The sequence below is a fragment of the Macaca thibetana genome, chromosome 8 (genome assembly GCF_024542745.1).
Source record: "Macaca thibetana thibetana isolate TM-01 chromosome 8, ASM2454274v1, whole genome shotgun sequence".
In the NCBI taxonomy this organism is placed as follows: domain Eukaryota; kingdom Metazoa; phylum Chordata; class Mammalia; order Primates; family Cercopithecidae; genus Macaca; species Macaca thibetana.
Genome location: NC_065585.1, coordinates 86,032,160 through 86,047,841, shown reverse-complemented (window position 1 = coordinate 86,047,841; position 15,682 = coordinate 86,032,160). Strand labels below are relative to the sequence as shown.

At 37.8% G+C, this 15,682-nt stretch overlaps 1 protein-coding gene across 2 annotated transcripts in view; it reads right to left on the bottom strand.

The window, feature by feature from the left end:
• The window catches only part of NSMAF (neutral sphingomyelinase activation associated factor), a 76,824-nt gene that overhangs the window by 39,580 nt on the left and 21,562 nt on the right, over positions 1-15,682 (bottom strand). For both annotated transcript variants that reach the window (XM_050802261.1, XM_050802260.1), the window contains exons 3-9: positions 12,884-12,962; positions 12,720-12,787; positions 12,604-12,640; positions 8,932-8,982; positions 907-978; positions 575-622; positions 416-468 (exon numbers count right to left, since the gene is read on the bottom strand). In XM_050802261.1, the coding sequence (XP_050658218.1) occupies positions 416-468; positions 575-622; positions 907-978; positions 8,932-8,982; positions 12,604-12,640; positions 12,720-12,787; positions 12,884-12,962 (408 nt within the window). The remainder of the gene's footprint in view (positions 1-415; positions 469-574; positions 623-906; positions 979-8,931; positions 8,983-12,603; positions 12,641-12,719; positions 12,788-12,883; positions 12,963-15,682) is intronic.

Here is a 15,682-nt window from a genome sequence, read left to right as displayed (position 1 = left end):
TGGGCCTGAGCCACCACACCTGGCCCTTAGAAAGAACATATTTTAAAACAACGTCAGGTAGAGGGAGGAGAAGAGAAATGGAGAAGGGAAGATGGAGTCAGGTAGGTGAGCTACATTAAGCTGTGCTAGTGTTCTGGGTGGGAGGTGACGGTGGCCTGAACTGATGCAACACAATGTGAAAACACAGAAGCAGAAACTGAAGCATCTAACAGACCTTTCTGACTGACAGACATCAGGATGCAGAAGAGTTGCAGAAGCCCTAGAGAGTTCTCCTGCACTGAGGCTGAGCCATTCTCTAAGACAAGCAGGTTTTGGGTGAGACCAATGATGACATCAGGCTTGGACCTGCTGAATGAGGCATACAGATGAAAATGTCCACTGCTTTTCTAATTAGGAAAGATTATTAGAAACTTACCTGTTTTTGTCAAATGATGTTCTAGCCAAACGAGACTGCAAAATAGCTGTTATCTATTAAAACAGAACCAGAAAAAAAGTATGAATATAAGTATTTATAAGTAAAATATCAATGCAAGTTAATTGGCAATCAAAGACACACATTGTTAGGAATACTTACCATGGCGGTTTGGTCACCCAATTTGTCAAGGCAGGATGCTCTGTGAAGCTACAATATCATAAACAAACATGAATTTATTTTTTCTCTCAGATGATATGAAGTATTTCTTTAGAAGCAATGAGAAACAGCAATCATTCTGTTAACAGTCAAGATTATTTCTGATATACCTATGGCTGCTTCCTAATATATAGTTTTTAAACTCAACATTTTAAGTCAATCTGCTACATATTTAGAAAATAGATGATGATTTGGGTAAGGTATATAAATACAAAATTTATAAAAACAGTTTCTGCCTCAGTTTGCTTTGAATTTTCTACCCAGCAAGTGCTTACCTGAAGCAACGTCTCCACAACATCTTCCACTTTCCCGGGAACATCCAATTCAAAAACATATTCCATTTTGCCCTAACGAAAAGGGGAAGATACCAAAATACAGGAAGAGAAGCAGTGTGTCAAACTATGCTACTTTAAGAACATGTATACAGAACCTGCTATAATAAAATCTGTATAGTGTAACCTCCCCGCTGGAATGAGAGTTCTAGGAGAGCAAGTCTACATAATTTGCTGCTATATTTATTATTTCCTTCCTTCTTCTAACTTTGGGTTTAGTTTGCTCTTCTTGTTCTATACCCTTAAAGTATAGAGTTAGGACTTTTTGTTGTTGTTGTTGTTGAGACAGAGTCTTGTTCTGTTGCCCAGGCTGGAGTGCAGTGGCACGATCTCGGCTCACTGCAACCTCCATCTCCTGGGTTCAAGTGATTCTCCTGCCTCAGGCTCCCGAGTAGCTGGGGCTACAGGTGTGCACCACTATACCCGGCTAATTTTTGTATTTTTAGTACAGACGGGGTTTCACCATGTTGGCCAGGCTGATCTCGAACTCCCGACCTCAGGTGATCCACCTGCCTCGGCCTCCCAAAGTGCTGGGATTACAGGTGTGAGCCACCATGCCCCGCCTAGAGTTAGGATTATTATTTGAGATATTTCTTCTTTCTTAACATAGACATTTAATTACATAAACTTCCGTGTTTATACTGCTTTTGCTGCATCACCTAAGTTTTGGTATACCGTGTTTTCATTTATCTCAAGATTTTTTAATTTCTCTTTCGTTTTTTTTTTCTTTGACCCACTGGTTTTTTGAGAGAATGTTGTTCAATTTTCACGTATTTGTGAATTTCTCAGTTTTCCTTCTGCTGTTGATTTCTAGTTTCATTCCATTATGATTGGAAAAATATAAACACTATGATTTTAATCCTCTTAAATTTGTTAAGACTTGTTTTGTGACCTCACATGTGATCTGTCCTGGAGAATATTCCATGTGCTTGAGAGGAACGTGTATTCTGCTGCTGTTGGGTGGAAAGCTCTGCATGTCTGTTAGGTCCATTGGGTCTTACAGTGTTGTGCAAGTCCTCTGTTTTCTTATTGATGTTCTATCTGAATGTTCTACCCATTGTCGAAAGTGTGGTATTGAAATCTCCTACAATTATTGTGTTGCTATCTATTTCTTCCTTCAGTTCTATCAATGTTCGCTTCATATATTTAGATGTTCTGAGGTTGGGTACATACACATGGTGATGATTAATTTTATATGTCAGTTTGACTGGGCCATGGAGTGACCAAATGTTTGGTTAAACATTATTCCTGGGTATATCTGTGAGGATGTTTCTGGATGAGATTAGCATTTGAATTAGGAGACTGAGTAAAGCAGATTGCCCTCCCCAGTGTGGGTGGGCCTCATCCAATTCACTAAGGGCCTAAATCTAGTAAAAGGCAAAATGGGAAAAACACTCTTTCTTCCTGTCTTCAAGTTGGGATATTGGTTTTCTCCTGCCTTCAGACTTGGATTCAGACTCAGACTAAACCCTATACCATTGGCTCTCTCCTGGGTCTGGATTTCTTGGCCTCTATAATCACATGATTCAATACCTTATAATAAATCAATTTCTCTCTCTGTATATATGTATATGCATATGTATGTATGTACACACACATCCTATTGGTTCTGTTTCTCTGGAGAACCCTGACTAATGCATGCACACTTGTAATTATCTTTCTGATAAATTGACCCTTTTATCATTACATAATATCCTTCTTTGTCTCTTGTGAAAGTTTTTTATTCAAAGCCTATTTTGTCTGATATAAGTATGGCCAGTTCTGTTCTCTTTTGGTTACCAAGCATGGAATATTTTTTCCCATCCTTTCACTTTCAGCCTATGTGTGTCCTTAAACCAAAAGCGAGTCTCTTGCAGATGGCGTAGGGTTTTAGATTTTACTTGTTTTAATCCATTCAGGCACTCCACATTTTTTGATTGGGGAGTTTGATACACAGAGGGTAATTATTGATAGTGAGGGACTCACTATTGCCATTTTAACTGTTTTCTGTCTGTCTTGTAGTTCATTTGTCCTCTTTTGTCCTCTGTCTCCCTTTGTGTTGACATTTTATTGTGACATATTTTTATTCCTTTCTCATTTTCTTTTTTAAAATTTATTTTGATAGATTTTGTGGTACAGGTGGTTTTTGGTTACATAAATAGGTTCCCTGAGGTTTTGGTTTACCTGTCACCTAAGCAGTGTACACTGTACCCAATAAGTAGTTTTTTATCCCTCCCCACCCCCCGATCCTTCCCCCTAAACCCCCAAAGTCCATTAGATAATTTTTTTATTTTATTTTATTTTTTTGAGGCAGAGTCTCACTCTGTCACCCAGGCTGGATGGAGTGCAGTGACGCTATCTCGGCTCACTGCAAGCTCTGCCTCCCGGGTTCATGCCATTCTCCTGCCTCAGTCTCCCGAGTAGCTGGGACTACAGGCGCTTGCCACGCCCAGCTAATTTTTTGTATTTTTAGTAGAGACGGGGTTTCACCGTGTTAACCAGGATGGTCTCGATCTCCTGACCTTGTGATCCGCCTGCCTCGGCCTCCCAAAGTGCTAGGATTACAGGCATGAGCCACCGCACCCGAGTCCATTATATAATTCTTATGTCTTTGCATCCTCATATCTTAGCTCCCACTTATAAGTGAGAACATACAATATCTGGTTTTCCATTCCTAAGTTATTTAACTTAGAATAATGGCCTTTAGCTCCATCCAAGTTGCTCAAAGGCCATTATTTCGTTTTATTTTATGGCTGAGTCGTATTCCATGGTGTATATATAGGACATTTTCTTTATCCACTTGTTGGTTGATGGGCATTTATGTTGGTTTCATATTTTTGCAATTGCAAATTGTGCTACTATAACTATGTGTGTGCATGTGTCTTGTTCACATAATGGCTTTTCTTTGGGTAAATACCTGACAGTGGGACTGCTGGATTGAAAGGTAGTTCTACTTTTAATTATTTAAGGAATCTCTATACTGTTTCTCTAGTAGTTTTATTAGTTTACATTCCTACCAGCAGTGTAAAAGTGTTCCCTTTTCACCAAACCCATGCCAACGTCTATTATTTTTTGACTTTTTAATTATGGCCATTCTCACTAAGGTGGTATTTCATTGTGGTTTTAATTTGCATGACCTTGATAATTAGTAATGGTGAGCATTTTTTCATATGTTTGCTAGTTGTTTGTATATCTTCTTTTGAGAATTGTCTATTCATGTTCTTTGCCTACTTTGACAGGATTATTTGTTTTTTGCTTGCTGATATGTTTGAGGTTCCTCGTAGATTCTGGGTGTTAGTCCTTTGCCGGATGTGTGGTTTGCAAAAATTTTCTCCCACTCTGTGGGTTGTTTGTTTACTCTGCTGGTTATTTCTTTTGCTGTGCAGAAGCTTTTTAGTTTAATTAGGTCCCATTTATTTATTTTTGTTTTTGTTGCATTTGCTTTTGGGTTCTTAGTCATGAATTCTTTGCCTACGCCCGAGAACTGGAACAAGACAAGGTTACCCACTTTCACCATTTCTATTCAACATAGTACTGGAAGTCCTAGCCAGAGCAACCAGACAAAAAACAGAAAGGGCATCCAAATTGGAAAAAAGGAGGTCAAACTGTCACTGTCCACCGATGATGTGACCATTTACCTAGAAAACTCTAAAGTCTCATCCAAAAAGCTTGTAGATCTAATAAATGAATTCAGTAAATTCTCAGGATAGAAAATCAATGTACACAAATCAGTAGCACTGCTATACACCAACAATGGCCAAGCTGAGAATCAAATCAAGAATTCCCTTCCTTTCATAACAGTTGCAAAATAAAATAAAATAAAATACTTAGGGTTATACTTAACCAAGGAGATAAAAGAGCTCTACAAAAAAAACTATAAAGTACTATTGAATAAATCATAGATGACACAAACAAATGGAAACATATCCCATGTTCATGGATGGGTAGAATCAATATTGTGAAAATGACCATATTGCCTAAAGCAAGCTACAGATTCAATGCAATTCTTATCAAGATACCACCATCACTCTTCACAGAACTCTCATCAAAATACCTTTGTCTATCCTAAACAATCCTAAAATCCATATGGCACCAAAAAAGAGCCCAAATAGCCAAAGCAGTACTAAGCAAAAAGAATAAATCTGGAGGCATCACATTATTCAACTTGAAAATATACTACAAAGCTATAGTTACTAAAATAGCATGGGACTAGTATAAAAATAGGCACATAGACCAATGGAACAGAATAAACAACCCAGAAATAAAGCCAAATACTTATAGCCAACTGATCTTTGACAAAGCATACAAAAACATAAAGTGGGGAAAGGACACCCTATTCAATAAATGGTGCTGGGAAAACTGGCAAGCCACATGTAGAAGAATGAAACTGAATCCTTATCTCTTACTTTATACAAAAATCAACACAAGATGGATCAAAGACTTAAACCTAAAACTTGAAACCATAAAAATTCTAGACGATAATATTGGAAAAACTCTTCTTTTATATATCTTCTATAGGTATTTTCTCTGTGGTTACCATGGGTCTTATATAAAACATCTTAGAGTTATAATAATCTCTCTTAATCTGTTAACAGCTTCAGTCACATACAAAAACTATTCCTTCAAATACCTGTCTCCCTTTATGTTAATGATATCTCAAATTACATTCATTTATATTGTGTATTCATTAACACAGATTTCTAGTTATGGGGTTTTTATACTTTTGTCTTTCAATTTGTATACCAGAATTAAAACTGATTTACAAACCACCATTACAGCCCTACAGTATTCTGTATTTGCCTTTATCAGTAAGATTTATAATTCCTACATTTTCATACTGGTGTTTAGTATCTTTTTGTTTCAAATTGAAGGACTCACTTTAGTATTTCCTATAAAGCAGATCTAATGGTGGTAAACTCTGAGCTTTTGTTTATCTGGGAAAGTCCTTATTGCTCCATTTTTTTCAAGGACAATTTTGTCAGATACAGTGTTCTTTGTTGGCAGGCGTTTTTGTTTGTTTGTTTGTTTTATTTTGCTTTGTTTTGTTTTTACCATTCTGAATTTATCATCCAATTTTCTGACCTGCAAGCTTTCTGGTGAAAAATCTGATCATTTTATGGGGGCTCTCTTCTGTGACCAGTTACTTTTCTCTTGCTGCTTTCAAAATTAACTCTTACTTCTGATAACATGATTATCATGTGTCTTGGTAAGGATATCTTTGAATTCCTCCTATGTGGAAGACTTCTTAAATCTGGATGTCCATCTCCTTCCCCAGTTTTAGCAAATTTGGGACCATTATCTCTAAATACACTTTCTGTTTCTTTCTCTCTTCTCTTTCTTGAACTCGCATATTATGTATTTGGTCCACTTGACGGTGTGTCATTAGTACTTTTAGGCTTTCTTAACTCTTTTTCATTCTTTTTTCTCTTAGCTCCCCTGGCTGGATAATTTCAAAAGACCTGTGCTCCAGTTTGCTGATTTTTTTCTTCTGCTTTATAGTCTGTGCTGAACTTCTCTAGTGAACTTTTTAGTTAAGTTACTGCATTCTTCTCCAAAATTTCTGTTCAGTTCTTCTTTATATTTTCTTTGTTAATATTCTCTTTGTTAAAATTCTCATTTTCTTCATGCATAATTTTCCTAAACTCATTAAGCATCTTTATGACAATAGTTTTGAATTCCTTGTCAGGTAATTAATATAGCTCCTTTTCTTTAGGGTTGGTTTCTGAAAATTTATTTTGTACCTTTGATTGAACTATTTTTCTCTGAGTCTTTGTGCTCCCTCTAACTCTGTGCTAATATCCACACATTAAAAACAACAACAAAAAACAGTTACCTCTCCAGTCTCTAAGGACTGGCTTCATACAGGGAAAGAAACCTTCATTAATCAGCCTGGCTAGAGATGCTGGAGGCCTCTCAAACCTTTTCTATGGAAGTGTCTTCTCTGGACTTATGCATGTAGATTCCTAATTAGAGAAATTTATTGGTTTCATTTTTTTTCAGAAGCTTGGAATCCTTTGCTGTCTCTGGTGTCTAGATGTCTGCTATACACAAGTCCTTTGAAGCAGTAGCATGCTACCCAGTTCTCTTTTGCTATCAGTGGCTCCAGGCATCTAGAGTATGCAGGATTCCATCTGTACTCTGAGACAGAAGAGACAGAAGCCAATCCTTGTGCAGTTCCCCTGAAAAGTCAGAACTCTGGATGTATAGTCCAATTTTCTCTTTCCCTCTCCAGGGAGAAGCTAGAAGCTGGGAAATGTCTTCCCAGTCATGTGGTGCTGTGTGGGACGGATGATGGCCAGATAGTGACACAAATTTTTCTACCGGCTTTGATACGGTTAGTTTCATGCTCACCGGGGGTGCAGGATCCTCTTAACTGGTTTCTAGATTTCTCATAAAGGGAATTTGTCCATGTGTTGTTGAATCAGTGTCTTCACAAGAGGAAGGGGGGGCTAGAACTTCCTATTCTGCCATCTTGCTGCTGTCATTCCACCTTACCCCCTTTTTTTTTTTTAATCTGAGAATGCTTTGGTATTTTAATTCACATTGGAACAAAAGAGCTTTTCTTTACTCAGACAACCTCACTTTTATTTCCTTTCACATAATTTTTCAATGAACCACGTGCAGGTACGCAATTCAGCTGGCTCTCATGAGAGCCTTTAGAGGGACAGCACCCCAGGTGAGTGGTTCTCAACTTGGGGGTAGGGTTTCCTATTGCTCCAGAGGCTTTTGTCAATGTGTGGAGGTGCTGTAACAACAACAAGGGGAGCAGTGCACGAGAGGCATTTGTTAGGGGAAAGAGCTATAATATAAGCGACAGCCCCACACAATAAAGAACCATCCTGCCCAAAATGCCAAGAGCACCACTTGAAAATAATTAAATCTCAGTATTTATAATTTCTGACTAATCAGTGCAGGCAAGTATTTCTTGTCCATAAAAGCCAGAGGCCACTGAGTATACAATTTGTGCCACCTAAGAGATTGTAGACTGGCCTGAAACTGAAATTCAGTCAGCCTGCGGGACTATGTTTGCCCACAAAGGATGGCTTTTCCTAACTCACACAGATCTCATTATAAGGAGCACTAGCCCTGTCCTTAGGTCCTGTGTAAAAACTCTCTTTTAGTAGGAGTTATCCCTCTACTATGTATTAAGCTAAAGCATAAAGAATTGAAGTACAGAATAGTTAAATGAAATGTCTATGCTTACTTGAAAAGTCCCAGGGAACTAGACATTGTATCCAAGTCTACTCATAGTTTCTACCTAATTAAGAGTACTTACAAATTATTATTGAGTTCTCAAATAAGAGTATGTTATAACCAGTAAATATTTCTAGAATATTTTTAAAACTAAATTTTTTGGTAATGTACTGGTAAATTCTCAGTAACACCCAGTAAACCATCTTATAAATAATGCATATTCTGATTTTAATTTCTTTTTTTTTTTTTTTTTTTTGAGACGGAGTCCCGCTCTGTCGCCCAGGCTGGAGTGCAGTGGCCAGATCTCAGCTCACTGCAAGCTCCGCCTCCCGGGTTCACGCCCGTTCTCCTGCCTCAGCCTCCCGAGTAGCTGGGACTACAGGCGCCCGCCACCTCGCCCGGCTAGTTTTTTGTATTTTTTAGTAGAGACGGGGTTTCACCGTGTTAGCCAGGATGGTCTCGATCTCCTGACCTCGTGATCCGCCCGTCTCAGCCTCCCAAAGTGCTGGGATTACAGGCTTGAGCCACTGCGCCCGGCCCTGATTTTAATTTCTAATCAAATCATTTGAGTGGTTTTTCTTGATTTAGGTACTTTTTTAAATTCAAAAAGTTAATTGAATTCTCTTGAACTAAAATCTGTGGTTCCCTTGGGTAATTCTGTTATAACCTCCAGGTAAGAAGCTTTTAAATGCTCATTGTTATTATATTTGATTAAAGATGTTAACAGAGTCACAAAATTTTACTGCTCAAAATGACTATATAAATTGCCGGAAATACATGAAAAGCTTTACTTACCCTTTCTATTTTATATGGTGCAACAACATTATGTTCTTTAATGAAATATACCTGAGCAAGAAAAATCAATACTTGTAAAATAATAACCAAAATGTTTCATTGTAAAGAGTAACTACAAATTAGGACACTATAAATCAAATGTTTTAAATCATTGTTATATAATCTCTAGTTCCAAAAGTATTTGCTTTAGTATTAGTATTAGTATGGCTTTAAAGTACTGGTGTTAAAATAACAAATATCAAATTAAAAAGAGAATAATCCAGGCAATAAGAGAGCAACAATTACAAGATAAATAAATACAGAAGATGTTTTATGAATGCCATCACTTGCACCAAGTAACCAAGTAGACAGGGAAGGAGGCTAATCCAAGTGCTGATTTTTTAAGAAATGGGTAAAACAAAGTTACTGTGGTATGAAATATGTTCACTAACATAAAGAAACCTTAGAGGTAATCTGGGTACATGGTGTTTTCACATGCACTGGGCTACCAGTCCTCACATAGTATATTAATAACTATGTGGAATACGGACACCATCTACCAGAGCCATCAATCTCCTTGTACCTATACCTTCATCACTGCTTTTCCCTCTGCAACAATGGAAGCTGCCTGAGCTCTCAAAGTCCAGCCTTTCTACTAGGGCACAGAATATGAACACCTCCCCAAACCTGTCAGATATTCAAAAACTTTCCTAGGATTATATACGGCACTCTCCCTTTTACACACACACCCACCACACCCCCCACATACACACACATACTTCCGCTTAATCTCAAATCCTCCTTTTGCCATTTCTGTTCCTTTTTGTGGCAAAATTCGTTGCAAGAGCTGTCTGTACCTTCCCTTTGGGCCCACGACAGGTTTTCATCCCTACCATACTATTGAAACCACTTTTAGATGGTCACACAAAGTGCACAAGATCTCCACGTCACTATACAGTCAATTCTCAAGTCTTCCTTGACTCTCCTTCTCAGAGCATGTGACAGAGCTGATGGCTCTTCCTGAAGCAGTTTTCCACATGGCTTCCTGGACACCTGCTCCTGCTTCTCTCCAATCTCACTGGCTACTCCTTCTGTCTGCTTTTGGACCCTGCTTTCTTCCCTACGTCTTTAAGTTAGAGAGCTGCAGAGCCTGAGTTCTCACACCTCTCTGTCCACTCTCAGTCCCCAGGAAATCTTATCCAGCCACAGGGCTTTAAAAAGTCTCTAGAAACTTCCAGCTCCCCAGTATGTCTTGCTAGCCTCTGCCTCCTCTCTGAAACCCAGATGGATGCATCCAAATGCCTGCTGGATGTCTCCCCTCCAGAGTTCTCGTGGCCATCTCAAATCTCACATTCTACTTGAAGCCTGCTCCTTCCCAACTCTCTTTATCGCTATAAAGGGCACTACTGGCCATCTCACTGGAGTCATTCTTGACTGTTCCCTTTTATACCCTGTGACTAATCCATCAGCACATCTGTTGGGTTTTCTTCAGAATATATCTAGACAATGACCACCTCTCACCATCCTGGTCCAATACACGCAGATTCCTGGAACACTCCAATAGGTCTCCTTGCTTCCACTCTTGCCCTGGTTTGTACAGCGTGTTCTCTACCCAGCCCCCAGGGGGATTTACATACAAATCAGACATGCCCCTTCTCTTCCAGCTCTCCAGTGGTGTTTCTCTCTGTGCTTTATTCTAAGTCCCTTCCTTGGCCTGCAAGGCCCTGCATGACATGGTCCCTGCCCCTATTCCAGCCTCCCTTTAGTGTTCTCCTCGACTCGCACAGCCCAGGACACTCACACTCCTACGCCTCCCACCTGTTAAGGACATGCCCACCTTCGGGCTTCTCCCCCGCCACTCTCTGTACCTGGAATGCCAGTGCTTGTGACAACTGCACGGCTCAATGCCTTAAGCCTTCTAAGTCTCTTGGTAAGTGGCCTCTTCTCAGTGAGGCATCCCCGACCACTCTTTCGAAAGCAGCACAAGAACACTACTTGTCATTTTCTATCCTTTTGTCTTACTTTCATTTTCTTCATAGCATTTGTCAATACCTGACATTAGAGGAGACGTTTATTGTCTGTCTTCCCCATTGAAAAGTAAACTCCATGGGGCAAGAGGTTTCAGATAACTTGTTCTTCCCTAGATCTCCAGAGCCTTGAATATAATACTTATTGAATCCATGAGTTGAATCTGTTATTCATATAGACATGCACACACCCTTCTTTAGCAGCAACAAAAAAATTGGAAGCAAAACTCTCTAAATATAAAGCACCACACCATATTTCTGAGATCTTGTGACCTAGTATATAAGCAAAAAACCCAAAAGTTGCCTGGTTGTATACTTGACACAGGAAGCTTTAAATAATACTTGAAAGAGTAGCTTGTGTCAGGCTGGTTTTGAGTTGGCTTCATACAAGACCTCTTCCATAAACTATTAAAAGTAGGTGGAGGAATTTGGGGGCTTTATTCCTAAGCCCGAAGTTATTAAATTTTTACTAAAATAACTAAAATGTATAGTTTTATAATGAAAACCCTATCTCCAAGTGAAACAGTACCTCTTCCTTTCAAGATATGGGCTTTGTAGAACAAGGTCATGAAGTAGAATGACATGATAGACATGAGAGGATGGGGGGGTTATTAATAATGATGTTTGGTCCCCAGAGCAGTAAATGGCTGTCACTGTCTTCACATATACCAGTTAAAACAATATGAAGTTGAGGAAGCCTGTGAAATGTTTTCTTCCTTAAAATTAATAGAATCATGGAAGGTAGATGTAGAAAATCAAATAATCTGCTACCTCTCAGTGTTCATAAAATAACTTTCAACACACATTAAAAGTGTTCTGTGAACAAAAGGCTTCAGTGATAGAAAAAGTGCTGGCTGCCTCCTTGGGACACTCTGCTCTGTTGCATGAGAGGATTTAAGTCAAGTTCTGAAGTCAGAAAGTCCGTGCATCTTTGTTCTCACAGCTTTTCTTACCCCTTACTTGATCCCAGAACAATTCGTCTCTGAACACTTCAACTCCCCAAGGAACGAGAACTCTGCAGAGAGTCAAGGCAACATCTGCTAACCCTTTCGCTTTAAAGATGAAGAGGGTGAAGTCCAGAGCCAAAAGAAAGTAGTCTCTTCTTATTTACAATTTTGTAATCTACATACTAATTAATAATATGACAGAAGAAAAACATGTTTTAATTGACCTTTTATTGCCAATGCTGTCCTGCTATATTGAGGGCAGTGGTGGGTGCATAAATGTAAAGGGAATAAATCTGGAATGAACAAAAGGTTATGACCACAAGGGTCATAATGATACAAGACCACCAATCCCAAATCCTTGCCTTGGTTGTCCTAAGTCCCTGAGATCATTTAAGTGGCGTGGCACTGGTCTCTTGCCTTCTAAATAGCTAGGAAGCTACAGGAAGAGCTGCATCCCTTCATTTCAAGCCTCGTAAATCATGTATCTTGAGAGCTCCAAGGACAAAACCGCAAGCCCACAGATACCACACACTTAATAAACATGAAGAAGCCCATTAGAGATCACATTTTTTAAAAGTATATTTCTCAGTGACTGAATTCTAAAAGCATTTGAATTCTATTCCATGGTCTTCATCTGATATCTCTACAAATAATTTCATTCATGCACATATATATGAATGTTCATTCAGATTAGGAAAAAATATTTATTATGTGCTTACCTGACTGAAAATGAGTGAAATACTCCCAGATTTTGCCCTAAAATGCAGATAAAAGTCATTAAATATATACAGCTTTTTGGTTGAAGTAAAATTAAACAGTGGTGAAAATGACATACTTTGTGAAGTGTCTATTGGCTCCATTTTCTCCATGCTTTCCTATTTTTATACAGTCTCTCAAAGGAATCTGGATAAAATTGAGAGAAATATTATAAAAATCAGGAAATGTAAGACGTACACAAAAAAATAGGAATGTTTCTGTTTGTATTTAAAATGTGTTTACCTTGATGATGGGCTGGGATATTGCATCTGGTTCAAAAATCGCTGATTTTGAACATATTTTTAAGGAGCCTCTGATTTTCCTAGGGATCCAAGTACAACAGATTGTTTGATGAGCATAACAAAAATCACAAGACAATCATAGTACATTTTAATTAGAAAGCAGGTTACTAAAGCACCGCATAATAAAAGATCAACAATGCATATAAAGAGAAACTCTCTATTTTTAGATTAACTGGTAAAACAAAACACAGAATAGTGGTTCATACTGGCATTTACAATTCAAATGTTAGAGATTTTTTAAGTTAACGTCTTTGATTTATATGTGTATCTCCATATAGTTTACAGTATCTATTGGCTAGAAACTTAATGTATCTAAGAAACATCACATTGAGAAATAGTCTTACAGACTGAAAATGCCTACACTCACCCCACCCCAGAGTAACACTGCCTGTTCTTTCGTGCGCAGTAAATGTTTACTTTAGCTTTCTATTTTCAGTGATCAATATATAGGTACTGAATAGTTGAGAAGGCCCATCCTACTGAAGGACATGATTTAGTTTGCAATTCTTTCTCAAAGGGTTTTTGAAATTTTATATCATTTCATATCATTTTTCCAAGTTGTTAACTGCATTTATTTTTCAAATACCCAAAATTACCCAATAGTAACATAAAAACTTTTATGAAATGTCTAAACATACACAAATAGAATAGAAAACTCCCATGTACCAATGGCCTAGCACTGCAATTGTCAATATGTGGTCATTCTTGTCTTATGAATAACCCCGAGACCCTGCTGAATAACACAGAAAATTACTGACATCATATACTTTATCCATAAATATTTTAGCAAAAATCTCTGAAGACAGGCTCTCTTAAAAAGTGACCAATCATGAACACACTCTAAAAAATTAATAATTCCTTAATGTTATCATGTATACAGTCAGTGTTGAAATTTTTCTATTTCATAAATGTGTTTTCATAGCCAGTTGCCTCAAATCAAAATCCTAACGAAGTCCATTTTACATTTAGTTGACATGTCTTTTACATCTCTTAACCTAAAATAATTTTCCCACATTATGAATTTGGCTGAATGCATCACTGTGGTATTCTTCCGACCTATGCATTGCTTCCAAATTATTTATAAGATCTTCTGACAAGAATACTTTCAGAGGTAGTGCACAGGTACTGCCTTCACATCCAGAGGCACTGGGAGGATCAGGTGACATCAATCTCCATATATCCATTACAAAATTTCCCAGCAGCTTCTCTCACCTAAAGATTTTAGCAGCCATTGAAAATTACTATCTAGATCAAGGGCTGGTTAACTTTCTGTAAAGAGCCAGACAGTAAATATTTTTGCTTTGTGGGCCATATGGTCTTGGTCACAACCATTCAAGTTTGCTGTTATAGGGAAAGCAGCCACACACAGTATGTACACAAATGGGTGTGGCTGTGTTCCAGTAAAACTTTAAAAGAACAAGTGGCAGCTCAGATGTGGCCCAAGGGCTGTAGTTTGCCAAACCCTGCTGTGAATCCATTCTTTCATTAGGCATTGAAATTTTATCATTCATTCTATGTTATGAGCTAGAATTTGTCAACAAAGAACAACTTTACTTATCAGCAATTTGGCTACCCTGAAGTACAATTTGTACAAGGAAAATAACAAAAATGCTTTATTCTTTACCTTTATCAAGTGTCACAAAAATGAGTTGTTGTCTTCCTATCCTTTGAGGATAACTGATTAAGATTATACACACACACACACACACACACACACATTTATAAAATTACGTACTCATGAATTTTAACATTTATGAAACATTTCAATCCACTGCAGAGGTTATTATGTTTTGATGCTTACACTGTCCCATTTTTGGCCCAGTGTTAGCCTCTTTTACTTGCTCCTGCGTCCTTTTAATTCATTTACAGTAGTCTTTGATACCTTCCTAACTTGCCAGTATGACAGGATGTCCCAGGTTCATCTCACACATTTCCTGGCTCTGACGTAGAATCAGCCATTTCTCTAAAGAACCCCCATCCTTTCAGTGGGAAGTGGTATTAAGAGACCATATTCTTGGTGCCAATTGCTACTGAGTTATTTCTAGACCTTTTCAAATGATAGGGATAAGAAATACTGTCATTTAAAGAGAAAAGCAACACAAAGATGCCCACTCTTACCGCTACTATTCAACATAGTACTGGAAATCCTGGCCAGAGCAATTTGGCAAGTAAAAGAAAGAAAAGGCATCCAAATTGGAAAAATTAAACTGTGTCTGTTTGCAAATAATAGATTTTATATATTAAAAAAACCCTAAAGATTCTACCAAAAAAAACTATTCAAACCAACAAACAAATTCAGTAAAACTAAAGAACACAAAATCAATATACAAAAACCAGCATTGCATTTCTATATGCTAACAATGGTCTATCCAAAAAAAAATTACAGAAACAATTCAATTTATAAAAGCACCAAAAGAAAAATAAAACAGGAATAAATTTAACCAAGGAGGGAAAAAATCTGTACACTGAAAACTACAAAGCACTGATAAAAGAAACTGAAGTCAACACAAATAAATTGAAAGATACCTGGTGTTCACAGACTGGAAGAATTAACACTGCTAAAATGTCCATATTTTCCAAAGCAATCTACAAATTAAAAGCAAACCCTATTAAAATCCCAATGGCATTTTTAACAGAAAGAGAAAAAAATTAACACTGATATGGAACCACAAAATAAAATACCCAAAGCAATCTGTTTTGCTTCATTTTAAGAAATGGGATCTCACTATGTCACCCAGGC